Source organism: Centropristis striata, chromosome 4 (assembly GCF_030273125.1).
Source record: "Centropristis striata isolate RG_2023a ecotype Rhode Island chromosome 4, C.striata_1.0, whole genome shotgun sequence".
NCBI classification, from domain to species: Eukaryota; Metazoa; Chordata; class Actinopteri; order Perciformes; family Serranidae; genus Centropristis; species Centropristis striata.
The window spans coordinates 9175555-9193703 of record NC_081520.1 but is presented as its reverse complement, the minus strand read 5'-3'; the positions used below and the strand labels follow the sequence as shown (position 1 = coordinate 9193703).

Sequence of the window (18149 nt, the reverse complement as noted above, 5' to 3'; positions counted from 1 at the left end):
CCAGTAATAACACACATGCAGTAATCCCACACAGACAGTTGAGGGATGGAGATCACTGCTCTCTCTATTAGCCTGATCCTGTCTCTGGGTCTGTGTGAGCTGAACTCAGCTCTTGTCTTGAATGTTTCTGGTGCTGGGGTCAGCTCTGAGGCTGCATCTCTAAAATGTAAGCTCCAGGGTACCACTCGTCTTCCTGTATTTTCAGTGGATGGTGACTATATTATTGCTGGTGTTTTCGCCCAACATACCAACGTCCACACAGTGAAAAATAACTACACCTACATTCCTGAGCCACTAAGGTGCAAAGGGAGGTTAGTAAGAGGGAGAAATATGGGATAAGATGATTTTATACTGTGTAAGGATGGAAATGTTCTTAATTTTAATGATCTTCCGATAATTTGTTTCACAGATGCAGTGCATTTATAAGTGTTTGATTGATATTATGAATTGCAGTTTTCCTGTAGGCCAATGTTTTTTTCTTGTTGTTAAAATTATCACCTGTGCTTATGGAGCTGACATGAGTTTCTGTGTGCAGAATTAAGCCCCGTGAACTGCGCTTCTCACGCGCAATGATTTTCGCCATCGAGGAGATTAACAACAGCACGGAGCTGCTGCCGGGCATCAGACTCGGTTATCAGATCTACGACTCGTGCGCCTCGGTGCCCGTTGCGGTGCATGTGGCATTCCAGCTTTCAAGCGGCCTGGACCCGGTGTTTTACACCGGCGACAACTGCTCACAGTCTGGTATGGTGATGGCAGTTGTTGGTGGGCCAGGGTCCACGCATTCCATCAGCATGTCGCACGTCATCGGGCCTTTTAACATCCCTCAAGTAAATGTTTTGAATTCATGGCAACTTGCGTGTTTGCTATAAACTTTAACCATTGTTTTGTACAATTCAATAATTGCACTGTTGTTTTTCATTAGGTGAGCCACTTTGCCACTTGTGCATGTCTGTCTGATAAGCAGCAGTACCCGAGTTTCTTCAGAACAATCCCAAGTGACCAGTTCCAGGCTGACGCGCTGGCCAAGCTGGTCAAACACTTTGGCTGGACTTGGATAGGTGCTGTCCGGTCGAGTTCAGATTATGGCAATAATGGCATGGCGACTTTCCTGGCCGCAGCACGCAGAGAGGGGATCTGTGTGGAATACTCTGAAGCTTTCCATCGGACCAACCCACGTAGCAGGATCCAGAGAGTAGCTGACGTTATCCGCAGGTTTCTACATCACTGATTGTACTTTTATTCCCTGTGCTGACACTGCCCTTCTGCACACAGATCCATAAAATGTGTAAACATTTAAGATTGAATGTTTTATTATCTTAGACACATTAGAAGTGTATCTTTTACACTTTGTGTATTTCTCTTAAATTTGTTACTGGCATTCGTTTTTTATATCAGTGAGGCCACATGTATGTTTGTGTTTATTTACTTAATTTTATGTTTGTACCCATATAATTTGCTAAACTGTTCTATACTATACTTTACTATACTATACTATACTATACTATACTATACTATACTATACTATAATGTCTCTCCAGGTCGACAGCAATAGTTGTTGTGGCATTTACATCCAATGCAGACATGAAGGTTTTGCTCGAGGAACTTTCTCTTGAGCCTTTTCCGCCTCGCCTGTGGATAGGCAGTGAGGCCTGGGTAACAGACCCAGACATGCTGAGGTTCAGCTTCTGTGCTGGAGCTATTGGATTTGGCATTGAGCAATCAGTCATCCCAGGTCTGAGAGACTTCTTGCTGGACCTCTCTCCCTCTAAAGTGGCCGCCTCTCCACTGCTCACTGAGTTCTGGGAGGATGCATTCAACTGCAGGCTGAGAAAAAGTAAGAGAGGTGAATCTTATGTTTGGGTCCTTGTGTTTCATTTTTTAATTTTTAATTTTTATTTTCTCTGTCTATCTGAGTGATTGAATTGAGTCATAAGGAGGCAATGAGGTGCATCTCTGTGAATCTCACTTGAAATTATGATCTCTCAGGTCAGGTTTTGCCATTCTGCTGTCTTTTAGAAGGTTTTTGTAGTTTTGTACAATGTAGAGACAGTCTCCACGTCATCAAGCTAAATAGAGATGAAAAATTGTCAATTACAGTATAAACACGCTTGTCTGCATGTATTTAAACTATTATTCTTACAGTGATTTTAAATCTTTTACATATTTCAAACATGTTAAGACCAGTCAAGTCAGTATGAAAATTATATGTATTTTTATATTTTAAATATAAACAGTTTTTTGTCATATGCACATATTGTCACTGTTTGTTTATATACACTGAAACAGACATAAGACCACAGTCAGAATCATTCTATGTGTACACTTGGTTGGCCAATGAAATAGATTAAATTACATTTCTAGTCTTAGCAACCCTACAAGTCAGCACTCACCCATCCACATATACATTCATACATTGGTGGCTGAGGCTATCATGCAAGGTGCTATATCATTTTCGGCTGCAGTATCTTGCTCAAGATTTTCAGCATCTACACTGCCAAGGTCAGGGATCGAACTGACAGTCTTTCAATCAGTGAATGATGGTTAAAAAATAGGGCTGACACAAACAGGAAAAATAAATCAAGACGGCTGCAAAATACTATTTTTTGCTTCAAGAGTCCTTTAAATTAAAAATGCATGTTTTACATCTACATTAGTGCAATTTAGATATGAGTTGCTGCAATGAGTTATTATTTTTAGGGTTGAAAAAAAATCCTCTCTGTGTTTTTTTTTAGGTGCAGTCCCAAACGAGAGTGTGTGTGATGGAAGTGAAGACATACAGACGCTCCAGACTCCGTACACTGACACATCTCAGCTCCGGATCACTAACATGGTATACAAGTCTGCTTATGCAATAGCACATGCCATTCATAATGCAGTGTGTCAAGAAAGGAACTCTACAACTCAGTGTGACAAATTCACCAGGATAGAGTCTGAAGAGGTGAGTGACAGGTGACCGCATCAATACACCAATGTCCTTTTTAAATGTAAAAATTAATGAAATGGATTTACATTCTTATTATTTCGTGTGCCAATTTGGAACCAAAGTGCCATGCAAACTGTCATCTTCATTGGGCCAAACAGTTTGATTGCTTGCACACTTTTCATGAAATCACAGTTTACATTTGATGCTTTTTTCTGAGCGTTTCAGAGTTTATAATGGGTGTGTACTGGGCGGAATGTTTAGAGCTAGAATAGATGACATCACAGCTAGAGTGGAGAGAGGATGGGACATTTTTCTGAAAAACCTGTGCTTGTTCATAACCTTCACTCTTTTTAAATAATTTTAGAGCAAATTGTAGAGAATCTTGTCCTTGTCGGAGACATCCTACTTTGGAATCAATCAGACTTGCAGATTTGGCTCAGTGAGCCTGAATGTGACAGCAATACCAACCAAATGTCCCATAGAGAGTAATTTAAACTGGAACCAGAAATTTCATGTTGTAAACAGAAAAATGCAATTTTCTCACATTTCTTCTACTACAGACATGAAACCTTCATCAACGCGTTCAGACTTTTCTTTCTGACCATAGTTATATTCTGTCGTTAGGACTTACGGTTTTCGAAAACAAACAAACAAACAAAAAAACAAGAGTAGTTTGAGGGTTGTGATCTCCATGAAATTACTTTTCTCAACTGTTAGACATTGTGTGCCCCTCGACTTTCTACTTTCTAATGCTGACATAAACACCATAGCAACCAGCAAAGTCAGGATGAGCCAGGCTTTAAAAATAAAAAAGCCCACAAAGGTATCTGTTTGTTAACAGGAATCTTGGACCCACTTTTTTCTTAGTTCATTGCACTCATTGCAAAGCAACCATCTTTTGTACTGGAATCAAAAAATACTCAAAATAATGAGTAGTTTGTGCAAAGCAGTGACTAGTTTAGTAAAATAAAATCCTGATATGTAACTCTCTAAAAAGGAAACCCAGGAGTATGAGTACTTTTTACAAAGCAAAGATCTGTTGTACTTCAAGCAACAAGTACTCGTTGCGGAGCAATGATCTGTTTTACTTGAAACAAGGAGCTTTAAAGTAATGAGTACTCATGGCAAAGAAACAAGTGAATTAGTAGAATAAAAGCTTGAGAGGGAATTGTGTCTTAACAGGAAACCAGTGATGGAATGTAACTAAGTACATTTACTTAAGTACTGTACTTAAGTAAAATGTTGAGGTACTTGTACTTTACTTGAATATTTCCATTTTATGAAATATTGTATTGCTGAATGATGGACCAAAGTGGAAGCATATAAAAATTAAACAGCAGTGGACCAAGAATAGATCCTTGAGGAACTCCATGTCTAATGTTAACTAAATCAGATTGAAATTTGGCAATGGAAACAGAACGATCTGAGTGATAGGAAGAAAGCCAATTAAGAACTGTACCTCTGATACCTAAACAGCGCTTGAAACATACGTACGAGGACAGAAACTTTGTGGTTGCCAGAATAAATTTTAAGACCGTTAACCACTTTGACATAGCAGTTCCTGTGCTGTGACTACTTCTAATACCAGATTGGTATCGAGCAATCAGATTATTGTGGTACTGGTATATAAGTAATTGTTGATAAACAACCTTTTCAAGATGTTTTCCCCCAGGAATGGTATGTTTGAGATTGGTCCATAGCTTTCAGGAACACATGGATCCAGATTTATCTTTTTTAACAGTGGTGTAATAATGGCTTGTTTGATACCAGTGGGGAGGATGCCAGAGTTTAGGGAGGCATTGACGATCTTAAAGACATCATCTACAGTCATGGAAAAAATGAATAGGCCATTGTTTTCTTCAATTCTTCTTCATTCTAATGCCTGGAACAACTAAAGGTACATTTGTTTGGACAAATATGATGATAACAACAATAATAGGTCATATTATTTTTTCATGGCTTTCTTAATAATAACCAAAATCATTATGAAAAAAACATGGAAAATGGCTAAATATAATGTCTTAAAATAAACTCTTGTGAGTTACTTTAGTTGTAATCATTATATTTGTCCAAACAAATTTAGTTGTACCAGGCATTAAAATGAACAAGATATTGAAGAAAATAAGGGTGGTCTAATAATTTTTTCCATGACGGTATTAAACAACGAAAGACATTTTCGAACAATTTAGTAGGTAGTGGATCTAGGTTACATGTTGCAGAACTTCATAACTGCACTACTTTTTGTAGTTCATCATGTTGGATAGCAGTGAAATAGAAAAGATTGATAGCAACAGTGTGGTATTAGTACTTTTACTTAAGTAAGGGATCTGAATACTTCTTTCACCACTGCAGGAAACCCAGGAGTACGAGTACTCGTTGCAAAGTAATTATATCTCAATAGGAAGTTAAGGACATGGCTGTATTGTAAGAGCACATTGTCAACATTTCAGCTCAAAATATATTTTTTCAAGTATTGTTTATTTTCTATTACTTTATTTTATCCTTACAGGTTATTATGCAGTTAAAGAAAGTACATTTTTCACAAAATGGTTATGATGTTTCATTTGATGCCAATGGGGATCCTGTAGCCACATATGAGCTGGTGAACTGGCAAAAAACTGAGAGTGGCAACATTGAGTTGGTGACAGTGGGACACTATGATGCATCACTGCCGGTGGGCCGGGAGTTCCGTATCAACAGAAACCTCACCTGGGTGGAGGGCAGCACACAAGTAAGGAGCCCAAAAGCTCTAGTTCAACATATTTAGGGACCGAGCACTAACGGTGCGAGGACCCTATTGTAATTGGTCCGTCTATTATTATTTCGACAAATGAATCGCCTTTTTGAGGCCTTTATCATATTCAAAAACTCACCAAACTTGCACCAAAATTCAATCGTGTCGAAAATGTAAGTATTTTATTGGTTTCAGAAATGGGCGTGGCAAAATGACCTACTAGCGCCCCCTAGAATGCAGCCCCTCACACAGGTTTGTCGTAGAGACACGAAATTTGGTACATACATGTATCATGGGAAGACGCACCAAAGAGTCTCAAGAAGCCATACCCTAAAATGTACAGGAAGTCGGCCATCTTGGATTGAATATGGAGTTTTCGCCATTTCCATGCTGCATACTTTAACAAACTCCTCCTACAAATTTCACCTTATTGCCTTCAAAATTGGTCAGTAGCATCACAAGGCCTTTGGGATCAAAAGTTATTGAAAGCTTTACCGACTGTCACACTATGTGGGCGTGGCATGGCGCCAAAATATGGCGTCTCACCATCTAACACCAGACTGGATAACTTGACCATACCTTGTCCAATCTGTCCCAAATTTCACACACGTGATTAGGGTCCAGCCCGGAACACACCCACGTGTCAATGTTGACACACAGTCATAGCGCCCCCTGCTGGCAACAGCAAGTAACATGTTTTACACCTACCCCAAGCACAGTGGTATGAGACACACCATTTGGTACGCATAGGGACTAAGCCCACATCGCTGCGCCCAACGTGGCCTCCCCCGACGGCTCCACTCTGCTCGGCCCCATTCAGTCCTGCTTGTAGGCCTAGTTAAGTTTAAAATTCTACATGGTATTTATACCATGTAGGACTGTCAAATTGTTTTGGTCCCTGTTCCTCCTGCCAATACTCCTAAAAAAATAATTCCACACTTTCAGCATTTTTGGATAAAACTAACCATTCATCTTATCCAAAAGTGTTCCCTTGCTGAGTTGCAGTGAAGGGATAGTAACAGAAAAAAATGTTTTACTTGATTTTGGCAGAATTTGGTTGGTTTAACTTAAAGAGTGCACGCCCATGATCAACTGCTTTCGAAGAAACATGATGAGTGGCTGAGAGATTACACTGAGCTTAATTTATGAGAATCCACCTTGCCTGAAAGAAAATGACCAATCAGAGCAGAGTGGACTCCAACGCAGCAGTCAATGGCTGCTTTTGAACTGTGGTCAAACTCTCAAACCAGGAAGCACTTGTTCAGAATGTAGGGAGGGGAGAGCTGCAAGAGAAACGTTCAATCTTGCACATTTGAATATGTGATATTTTGTTAATATCTTTGTGTCAGGTACCTGTGTCAGTGTGCTCTGACAGCTGTCCTCCAGGAACTCGTAAAGTGCTGCAGAAAGGAAAGCCCATCTGCTGTTATGATTGTTTACCATGTCCTGAGGGAGAGATTAGCAATGCTACAGGTATTTTTATTTTCTACAAATGCATTTTGACTGTACAAAATATACAGTAGTTTACAGTATGTCTCCTAAAAGCCCCTTTGCTTTATATTCAGATTCCCCTGATTGTCTCCCATGCCTCAAGGAGTTCTGGCCTAATGCAGAGAGGGACACGTGTCTCCCCAAGCCTGTAGAGTTTCTTTCCTTCAACGAGGTCCTAGGAATCATCCTGGCTGCATTCTCAGTTGGTGGTGCCTGTCTTGCCATTATAACAGCAGCTGTGTTCTATCGTCACAGGACATCCCCGATTGTCAGGGCCAACAACTCTGAGCTGAGCTTCCTGCTGCTCTTCTCTCTGACTCTGTGTTTCTTATGTTCATTAACTTTCATTGGAGCGCCCTCTGAGTGGTCCTGCATGCTGCGCCACACAGCATTTGGGATCACCTTTGTCCTCTGTATGTCTTGTGTTCTTGGAAAAACAATAGTTGTGTTAATGGCCTTCAGAGCTACACTCCCAGGAAGCAATGTGATGAAATGGTTTGGCCCTCCACAGCAAAGAATGACTGTAGTGTCTTTCACGTTCATTCAAGTTATAATATGTACTATTTGGTTGGTTCTTAATCCTCCATTTCCAATGAAAAACCTCACAACATACAAGGAGAGGATCATCCTGGAGTGTGCATTAGGCTCAGCTGTTGGGTTCTGGGCTGTGCTCGGGTACATCGGCCTGCTGGCTGTCTTTTGCTTTGTGTTAGCTGTCCTGGCTCGGAAACTACCTGATAATTTTAATGAAGCCAAGCTGATCACCTTCAGCATGCTGATATTCTGTGCAGTGTGGATCACCTTTATCCCTGCATATGTCAGCTCTCCTGGGAAATTCACTGTGGCTGTGGAGATATTTGCCATTCTGGCCTCCAGTTTTGGACTAATATTGTGTATATTTGCTCCAAAGTGTTTCATCATATTGTTTAAGCCAGAGAAGAACACCAAGAAACATTTAATGAACAAAAATCAATACTGAGAAATATGAGTTTTGGGAAAAGTTAAAACAGACATTTGCCAGCATTGAGGTGGATTTCTCAACAGTTTTGAAAGTAAATGTAGATGACTGAAGCGATACATTCCTCAGTGTGTGCTACATTTACAGAAAAGCTGGGTTACCATGCTGCAGAATGTGTTCCTCTCGTTCTTGCTGTCTCTGTGAGCAGGAGAACTCAGCTTACTTAGTAAATTGGACACTGAGGATTGTATTGCTTTAGTGAACTACATTTACCATCAACACTGATTGGACAGCAACATAAAAATGTGACAAACTTTCCCATAGCATACAGTATAATGCTTATAATGTGCACATTCAACACAGTCTTCACCTTTTTGATTTAAATATTGCATTTGTTTTACATAACATGGTATATACATTTGTATGCCATCTTGTGAATATTCTTTTAATATGTTATGAATTTACTTTACAAATAGTATTTCATGATGAGCTAAATAAGAAAATAAATGAGGTCAAAATACAGAAAAAAAATGCTTGGTCCTGTGTTCAGTTTTGATACTGTTAGAAATGCTTTAAAAAATATTTCTGTCCGGACATTCTGTGAGATGGGACTGAACCACAAAGACAAGATATTAAAGGTGCATTTGTTATACCTAATTGCAATAAGAGGTAAAAGTAAACAATAAAGGTATGAGGGTAGGCTATTGGGCAAACTTGATAAGCTTGCAAGAAAAGAAGGGACACATGGGCACTTAATGCAGATAATGTTGTGTAGTCCAAAGAAAGAATTCTCTTTGGTGTACTGTAAGCTGACGTACATTAGAAGGAGGGACGGTTTGTCTGAAAAATCTATATACCATTGATAACACACATGCAGTATTCCCACACAGACAGTTGAGGGATGGAGATCACTGCTCTCTCTATTAGCCTGATCCTGTCTCTGGGTCTGTGTGAGCTGAACTCAGCTCTTGCCTTGAATGTTTCTGGTGCTGGGGTCAGCTCTGAGGCTGCATCTCTAAAATGTAAGCTCCAGGGTACCACTCGTCTTCCTGCATTCTCAGTGGATGGTGACTATGTTATTGGTGGTGTTTTCTCTTTACATACCAACATACACACAGTGAAGCATAACTACACCTACATGCCTGAGCCACTAAGGTGCAAAGGGAGGTTAGTAAGAGGGAGAAATGTGGGATAAAATGATATTATACTGTGTAAGATGTTAATGTTCTTAATTTTAATGATGTTCTGACAATTTGGTTCACCAATCTACTGCATTCATACATTTTTGACAGTGACAGTTTCTGTTGAAATGGTGTCATTCGCTTATAAAGCTGAAATGAGTTTCTGTGTGCAGAATTAAGCCCCGTGAACTGCGCTTCTCACGCGCAATGATCTTCGCCATCGAGGAGATTAACAACAGCACGGAGCTGCTGCCGGGCATCAGACTCGGTTATCAGATCTACGACTCATGCGCCTCGGTGCCCGTGGCGGTGCATGTGGCATTCCAGCTTTCAAACGGCCTGGACCCGGTGATTTACACCGGCGACAACTGCTCACAGTCTGGTATGGTGATGGCAGTTGTTGGTGAGTCTGGGTCCACGCCATCCATCAGCATGTCGCGCATCTTTGGGCGTTTTAACATCCCTCAGGTAAATGTTCAGAATGTCTGGCAATCTGCTTGTGTAATATAGAAGTGTGCTGATTGTTTTGTAATTGCACTGTTTTTTTCGTTAGGTGAGCCACTTTGCCACTTGTGCATGCCTGTCGGATAAGCAGCAGTACCCGAGTTTCTTCAGAACAATCCCAAGTGACCAGTTCCAGGCTGACGCGCTGGCCAAGCTGGTCAAACACTTTGGCTGGACTTGGATAGGTGCTGTCCGGTCGGATTCAGATTATGGCAATAATGGCATGGCGTCTTTCCTGGCCGCAGCGCGCAGAGAGGGGATCTGTGTGGAATACTCTGAAGCTTTCTATCGGACCAACCCACGTAGCAGGATCCAGAGAGTAGCTGACGTTATCCGCAGGTTTCTACATCACTGATTGTACTTTTGTTCCCTGTGCTGACACTGACCTTCCGCACAAAGAACCATTAAATGTGTAAACATTTGAGATTCACGATTTGAAGTTTTTTTTATATTTATTTTATTATTATTATCACATTAGAAGTGCATCTTTTGAAGCATGTGTATTTATCTTATAATTGTTACTGACATTCTTCTTTGTCAGTGAGGCCAAATATTCTAAACTATAATTTTCTATGCTATCTCTTATTATCTGTGTAAGTTTATGTTTATGATCTTAATTTTATCTTTGTGCTGATATAATATAATGAACTATAATGTCTCTCCAGGTCGACAGCTGTGGTTGTTGTGGCATTTACAGCCAACGCAGACATGAAGATTTTGCTGCAGGAGCTTTCTCTTGAGCCCTCTCCACCTCGTGTGTGGATAGGCAGTGAGGCCTGGGTAACAGACCCAGACATGCTGAGGTTCAGCTTCTGTGCTGGAGCTATTGGATTTGGCATTGAGCAATCAGTCATCCCAGGTCTGAGAGACTTCCTGCTGGACCTCTCTCCCTCTGAAGTGGCTGCCTCTCCACTGCTCACTGAGTTCTGGGAGGATGTATTCAACTGCAGGCTGAAAAAAAGTGAGAGAGTTGAAACTTATGTTTGGTTCCTTGTGTTTTAGTTTTGTTGTATTTCTCTGTCTCTCTAAGTGGAGAAGCAGTTGCTTTAAGACTAAATCTTAGATTTAGCAGGAACAGGAAATATGTTGTCATTGAACGGATTCATAAGGAGGCAATAAGATGCATCTCTGTTAATCTCACCAGAAATTATGATCTTTCAGGTCAGGTTTTGGCATTCTGCTGTCTTTAAACATTTGTATAAAGTTTGCTACAGTGTTTTTATGTCAACACTAAAGCCATGAACATAAGCACATAACATAGAGACAATGTCCAGGTCATTAAGCCAAACACGAATGAAAAATTGGACTTTACATTACATTTAGTTATATGCTTGTCTCCATGTAATTAAATCATTATTCTTACACTGATTTATAAATATTCTACATATTTTAAACACATTAAGACAGGTCAAGTCAGTATGTAAATTTCTTACTCTTTAAATATGCACAGTTTTTTTAACATGCACATACTGGCCCTCATTTATCAAACGAGTGTACGACAGAAAGTGAGCGTAAAGTGGGCGTACGATCATTTCTACTAAAGGCTCGGCATTTATCAATTTGGACTTGAGCAGAGGGTATGATCAGATCTCACATCCGATCTCAGCTCGTTTACGCAAATTTGAGTCAGCATGAAGTCCACACATCTGAGTCGGAAAATTTATCTTAGACTATTGTATTGATGCCTGGAGCTGATCAAACTCTGCCGTGTTTTTTTTTCTTTTAATGGTGACAAACCAAAGCATGTTTAGGCTGTATCATTTATCACTAAAACCTCATTAAAATTAAATACATCCTGCGGCCGTGAAATTTCTAACCAGAATATTTAGGCTATTAAATGTTGTTGTCTTCTGCTATTTACCATTATCCGGCTCGGACACCGGAGCATAAGTGTCTCCTTCACCACCAGTGGTTCCCGAATAGAAACATTCCCAATCAGCGATGCCACATGATTTCCTTTCATTTAACTTTTTATGCTGCCAAACAAAACCAGTTTGTTCTGTTGCAGCTGTTGGACGTCAGCCTTTCAATTTCTTCCTCTGAGAAATTCCTCTTCTTTTGGAATTAAAACACACTTTAAAACACTGTTTACCTCCTGACTGCAACATCTGGGGAAAATTTCCGTCTGTGCTCCAAATTTAAAATAATCACCGAACTTGTTTGAGTATATACTTTTCATTTCATAAATATCCGTTGCTACGTATTTCTGTAAAATGTCTATATGCTCCTGTTGTCATTTGTCACGGTGCACTTTGCTATTAAAGGTGAGTTAAAAAAAAAAAAGAAAAGCAAAAAAAAATCCTCTTTTTGGTGATATTGCATCCTATGGTGTCGTAATCTTCAGTGACATTTAAATGGCGCTTGTTTTCCGCCACATTTATGAACGTCCGATCATTCTTTTGTTGTGATTGGAGAGATACGAATGTTTGACAAATCACATGTGAACCCTGTCGTAAGAGGGAATATATGTTCGGATCTATGTTCGTTTGATAAATGAGGGCCATTGTCACTGTCAGTTTATATGGACAGAAACAGACATGAGACCACAGTCAATATAATGTATCGTGTACAGATACATGGGAAATAAAATTAACAGAATTAAAATAATAAAAATAAAAATAATTGCATTTATTAAGCATTTTTCTAGTTCTTAGCGATCCCAATAAGTCAGCATTCACCCATTCAAATTCAAGTGCCAGGGTCAGGGATTGAAGTATTGACATTCAAATTGGTGAATAATGGTTAAAAATAGGGCTGATACAAACAGAAACAGCTATCTGAAAATAAATAAAGACATCTGCAAAACAGTAAAACAGGGTTTTTGACTTGCCGAATTAGTTGTATTTTTTAGGGTTGAAAAAAACAACTTTCCTCTGTCTCTGTGTGTTTTAGGTGCATCCACAATTGAGAGTGTTTGTGATGGAAGTGAAGACATAAAGACGCTCCAGACTCTGTACACTGACACATCTCAGCTCCGGATCACTAACATGGTATACAAGGCTGCTTATGCAATAGCACATGCCATTCATAATGCAGTGTGTCAGGAAAGAAATTCTACAATTCAGTGTGACAAATTCACCAGGATAGAGTCTGAAGAGGTCAGTGAAAAACAAATAGGTAACCACACCTACAATGCATTTACGTCCTTTTTGAAATTACAACGAACAAATTAAAAAAATGGAACGAATTTCTTATTATTTGATGTATCAATTTGCACCATGGATGCAAGGCAAACTGTTGCCTCGCCCTCATCATAAACATCGCAAAAAACTGTGATAAAATTGCAGACCTCAGAAAGACCTCACTTTTAGGATGTGCTAGATTAAGATTAAGATTAAGATTAAGATGAATTACTTTTATTAATCCCACAATGGGGAAATTCAACCTCTGCATTTAACCCATCCTTTTTTACACACAAGTGAACACACCATGCAAGGAGCAGTGGGCAGCACATAACTGCGCCCGGGGAGCTGTGCAGGGAGGTTAGGTGCCTTGCTCAAGGGCACTTCAGTCCTTGCCCTGTCAGTACCAGGATTAATTAACTATACTTTAAAGGTGGAAAATGATCAGCAGTTTAAATGGGGCATAAGACTTGGGACATTTATTGGACTAGACAGGCATTTTGATTGCTTGTGTTACTGGCACCAGACCTAGGGGAAATCTGGGCCAGCAGCAAAGGTTACACAGGCTAGGGAGCACTGCGTAACCAAGAGAGATAACACTGAGAAAGATGCAAACTTTGGTCCTCTCTCTATCGATCCACAGAGCTCTCTGTGGATCGATAGAGAGAGGACCAAAGTTTGCGTCTTTCTCATGCCAGAGCTTGTTTATTTCTATGTACAAATGCTGATCAAGATTAAGAACACATTTTCTTACGTTACTGAATACTACGTCAATTACTTACACTTACACATACAAAACTACTGTATGAAACTGAAGCTCATGAAAGAACTACTCAGCAGGATGAAGCACATCGTGACAATTAGCTACAAAATGAGGCATGCCAAACTTAACACACATTTCAAAATCACCTTAAAACATTACAAACAATTAATAATGCATTCACATTAGTTTCTAAACCAAGCTAAAGATCGAAAAATTGAGTTTTGCACTGCCTGTGGATCGATAGAAAGAGGACCAAAGTTAGCGTCTTTCTCATGCCAGAGCTTGTTTATTTCTGGGCTGCGCATGAGCAGAGCTTGTAGCGATAGTCTCCCTAGAGAAGCCACAGCAGCACCAGAGCACCATCTACTGACGCAAGTGTATATTGCCTTGATGTAAAGTCTGTATTGAGAATGATAGAATAGTTAAATAATTACAAAAAATAGAGGGGTTGGCTGTTTAAATAAAAACTAAACATGTAGCATTTTCCAACCTACTACACTTGCACGCTTTTTATGAAATTGCAGTTTACGTTTGATGCTTTCAAAGCGTTTCAGAGTTAATAATGGGTGTATATTGGGTGGAAAGCTCAGAGCTGGAGTGGATGACATCACAGCGAGGTGGAGAGAGGCTGGGGCATTTATAAACATCTTTCTGTCACAGTCACCCTCTGGATCAATTGGGTTGGCAAGTTTTTTTCCCCGTTTATAACACTTGTTGCGAAGCAACCATCTTTTGTACTAGAATCAACAAATACTTAAAATGATTAGTAGTTTGTGCAAAGCAAGGATTAGCTTAGTACAATAAAATCCTGATGGGTAACTGCTTTAAAAGGAAACCCAGGAGTATGAGTACTGGTTACAAAGCAATGATCTGTTGTACTTGAAGGAAGGAGTAATAAAGTAATGAGTAGTCATGGAGAAGCAACAAGTGAATTCGTAGAATAAAAGGTTTTGAGATAATTGTGTCTTATCAAGAAACCCAGGAGTACCAGTACTTGTTGCAAAGTAAAGTAAAGTAAAGTAAATTAAAGTAAAGTAAAGTAAAGTAAAGTAAAGTAATTATACCTCAGTAGGAAGTTATGGACGTGGCTATATTGTAAAGCACATTGTCAACATTGCGGCTCAAATTTTCTCGTTTTAAGTATTTTTCGTTTTCTCTTACATTATTTTATCCTCACAGGTTCTTATGCAGTTGAAGAAAGTACATTTTTCGCAAAATGGATATGATGTGTCATTTGATGCCAACGGGGATCCTGTGGCCACATATGAGCTGGTGAACTGGCAAAAAACTGAGAGTGGCAACATTGAGTTGGTGACAGTCGGACACTACGATGCATCACTGCCGGTGGGCAGAGAGTTCCATATCAACAGGAACCTCTCCTGGGTGGAGGGCAGCACACAAGTAAGGAGCCCAAAAGCTTGAATTTAATATATTTAAGTTTAACAAGTTTGACAGTCTTGCATAGTATGAAGTGGTTTTGGTGCCTGTTCCTCCTGCCTATACTCTTTGTAAAAAGATTGATTCCAAAGTTACAGCATTTTTACATAAAGCTCTTATCCAAAAGTGTTGCTGAGCTGCAGTACAGGGATATTAACAGAAAAGATAATATTTCGACTTGATTGTTGTGAGATTTTGGCTGACTGATTGGTTTCATTTCGCCTGAAAGAACAAAAACTAGATAAGCTGAGTGGACTCAAAATCAGCAGTCAGTCATGTCAATGGCTGCTGATAAGCTGTGGTCAAACTGCCAAACTACGAAGCACTTATCCAAGATTGAGTGTTGGAAAGTTCAAGTCTTTTTACTGACTCAGATCATTGACTTTCGGATTGTAAATTCAACATTCATTTAGTTCATATTAACTTGAGCTTGGGTCGCCAACAGCCCTGTGACTGAGCTGTCTGTCATGTGACAAATTAACGGAAAACACAAACCTGACAATCTATTATGAGGCGTGAAAAAGTCTACTTATTGCTGCTGCTCATCCCACAGCACTGCGGCTGAGCCTCTACAGCTGTCACATGACAAATGAACAAGAGACTCAAACTTGAGGACACATAGTTGAGTCACAAACTAATCATTATCTGTTTCCTGTCCTGACTGAGCTTATGCAGCTGCCATGTGAAGAGGGAACATATAGAGTGAAAATGAACGAATTACTCACTGAGACGAGTCATTACTTACCAACCATTTAAAAGGATTAGTTCAAAGTGAGCGAAACGTTCAAGAACATCAAACTAACTGAGATTCTGTTTGTTGAGTTTGTGGGGAGGGGAAAGCTGCAAGAGAAGCTTTCACTCAAATATAAGTTCTTGCATTTTTACGAACTTTAGCTTTTAACCTCAAAGCTTTTTAGCACATCTGAATATGTGATATTTTGTTTATATCTTTGTGCCAGGTACCTGTGTCAGTGTGCTCTGACAGCTGTCCTCCAGGAACTCGTAAAGTACTGCAGAAAGGAAAACCCATCTGCTGTTATGATTGTTTACCATGTCCTGAGGGAGAGATTAGCAATGTTACAGGTATTTTTATTTTCTCCAAATGCATATTGGCTGTAAAACATACACAGTAGCTTACAGTATGTCACCTAAAAGGTCACTTTGCTTTATATCCAGATTCCTCTGATTGCTTCCCATGCCTCAAAGAGTTCTGGCCTAATGCAGAGAGGGACACGTGTCTCCCCAAGCCTGTAGAGTTTCTTTCCTTCAACGAGGTCCTAGGAATCATCCTGGCTGCATTCTCAGTTGGTGGTGCCTGTCTTGCCATTATAACAGCGGCTGTGTTCTATCGTCACAGGACATCCCCGATTGTCAGGGCCAACAACTCTGAGCTGAGCTTCCTGCTGCTCTTCTCTCTGACTCTGTGTTTCTTATGTTCATTAACTTTCATTGGAGCGCCCTCTGAGTGGTCCTGCATGCTGCGCCACACAGCATTTGGGATCACCTTTGTCCTCTGTATGTCTTGTGTTCTTGGAAAAACAATAGTCGTGTTAATGGCCTTCAGAGCTACACTCCCAGGAAGCAATGTGATGAAATGGTTTGGCCCTCCACAGCAAAGAATGACTGTAGTGTCTTTCACGTTCATTCAAGTTATAATATGTACTATTTGGTTGGTTCTTAATCCTCCATTTCCAATGAAAAACCTCACAACATACAAGGAGAGAATCATCCTGGAGTGTGCATTAGGCTCAGCTGTTGGGTTCTGGGCTGTGCTCGGGTACATCGGCCTGCTGGCTGTCTTTTGCTTTGTGTTAGCTGTCCTGGCTCGGAAACTACCTGATAATTTTAATGAAGCCAAGCTGATCACCTTCAGCATGCTGATATTCTGTGCAGTGTGGATCACCTTTATCCCTGCATATGTCAGCTCTCCTGGGAAATTCACTGTGGCTGTGGAGATATTTGCCATTCTGGCCTCCAGTTTTGGACTAATATTGTGTATATTTGCTCCAAAGTGTTTCATCATATTGTTTAAACCAGAGAAGAACACCAAGAAACATATAATGAACAAATATCAATCCTGACGAATATGATGTGTTTAACAAGTTACAAGAGACATTGGCCAGCGTTGATGAGGATTTCCAAACAGTTTTGATAGTTATTGTAGTTGCTTGAAGCGATACATTCCTCAGTGTGTGCTACATTTACAGAAAAGCTGGGTTACCATGCTGCAGAATGTGTTCCTCTCGTTTTTTCTGTCTTTGTGAGCAGGAGAACTCAGCTTTCTCAGTAAATTGGACACTGAGGATTTTATTGCTTTAGTGAACTACATTTACAATGATTGGACAGCAACATAAAATGTCACAATGTTAATGTTTAAGATGGGAGCATATAGTATAAGGCTTATAATGTGCACATTCAACTCAGTCTTTTCATGGTTGACTTAAAAAATTACGCAATATTTTACATGAAATGTTTTGTGAATTTTAACGCCAGTTTGTGAATGTTCGTGAATAAGTACAGTGTAATTTCACAAAATAAATGCTTGGCCTCATTCCTGTCTGGAAGTATTTGTGAAATCTTTGCTATGAGATTCTTTTTTGATAAGCTAAATGAGAAAATAAATTAGGTCAAAATACAGAAAAAAGGCTTGGTTCTGTGTTCTGTATTCACGTTGTCTAAAAATCATTGCTTTTTAAAAAATATTTATTTTTTCACATCATGTAAGATGCAAACAAACTAAGCTATTAAAGGTGCATTTGTTAGACTTGACTGCAATATGAGCTAAAAAGAAACAAAAAAGGCATAATGGTAGGACAAACTAGAGAACTTTTCAAGAGGAGAAGAGACACATGTGCACTTAATGTAGATAATATTGTATGGCCCATAGAAAGAATTCTCTTTGGTGTACATTAGAATAACATACAGTGGAAAGAGGGACGGTTTGTCTGAAAAGTTTATATAAACCAGTGATAACACACATGCAGTATTCCCACACAGACAGTTGAGGGATGGAGATCACTGCTCTCTCTATTA

At 39.7% G+C, this 18149-nt stretch overlaps 2 protein-coding genes across 2 annotated transcripts; both read left to right on the top strand.

The window, feature by feature from the left end:
* Positions 1 to 213: 213 nt before the first annotated feature.
* On the top strand, positions 214 to 8130 carry LOC131969913 (extracellular calcium-sensing receptor-like). Its single transcript, XM_059331141.1, has 8 exons — positions 214 to 311; positions 536 to 830; positions 926 to 1215; positions 1542 to 1837; positions 2736 to 2941; positions 5436 to 5657; positions 7010 to 7133; positions 7226 to 8130. The coding sequence occupies exons 2-8, from the start codon at positions 570 to 572 to the stop codon at positions 8128 to 8130; spliced, it is 2304 nt and encodes a 767-aa protein (XP_059187124.1). The 5' UTR covers positions 214 to 311; positions 536 to 569.
* Positions 8131 to 9127: 997 nt separating this feature from the next.
* LOC131969912 (extracellular calcium-sensing receptor-like) lies at positions 9128 to 17197 on the top strand. The gene is made up of 8 exons (XM_059331139.1): positions 9128 to 9276; positions 9464 to 9758; positions 9844 to 10133; positions 10460 to 10755; positions 12687 to 12892; positions 14859 to 15080; positions 16076 to 16199; positions 16293 to 17197. The coding sequence occupies exons 1-8, from the start codon at positions 9248 to 9250 to the stop codon at positions 17195 to 17197; spliced, it is 2367 nt and encodes a 788-aa protein (XP_059187122.1). The 5' UTR covers positions 9128 to 9247.
* The last annotated feature ends 952 nt before the right edge of the window (positions 17198 to 18149 follow it).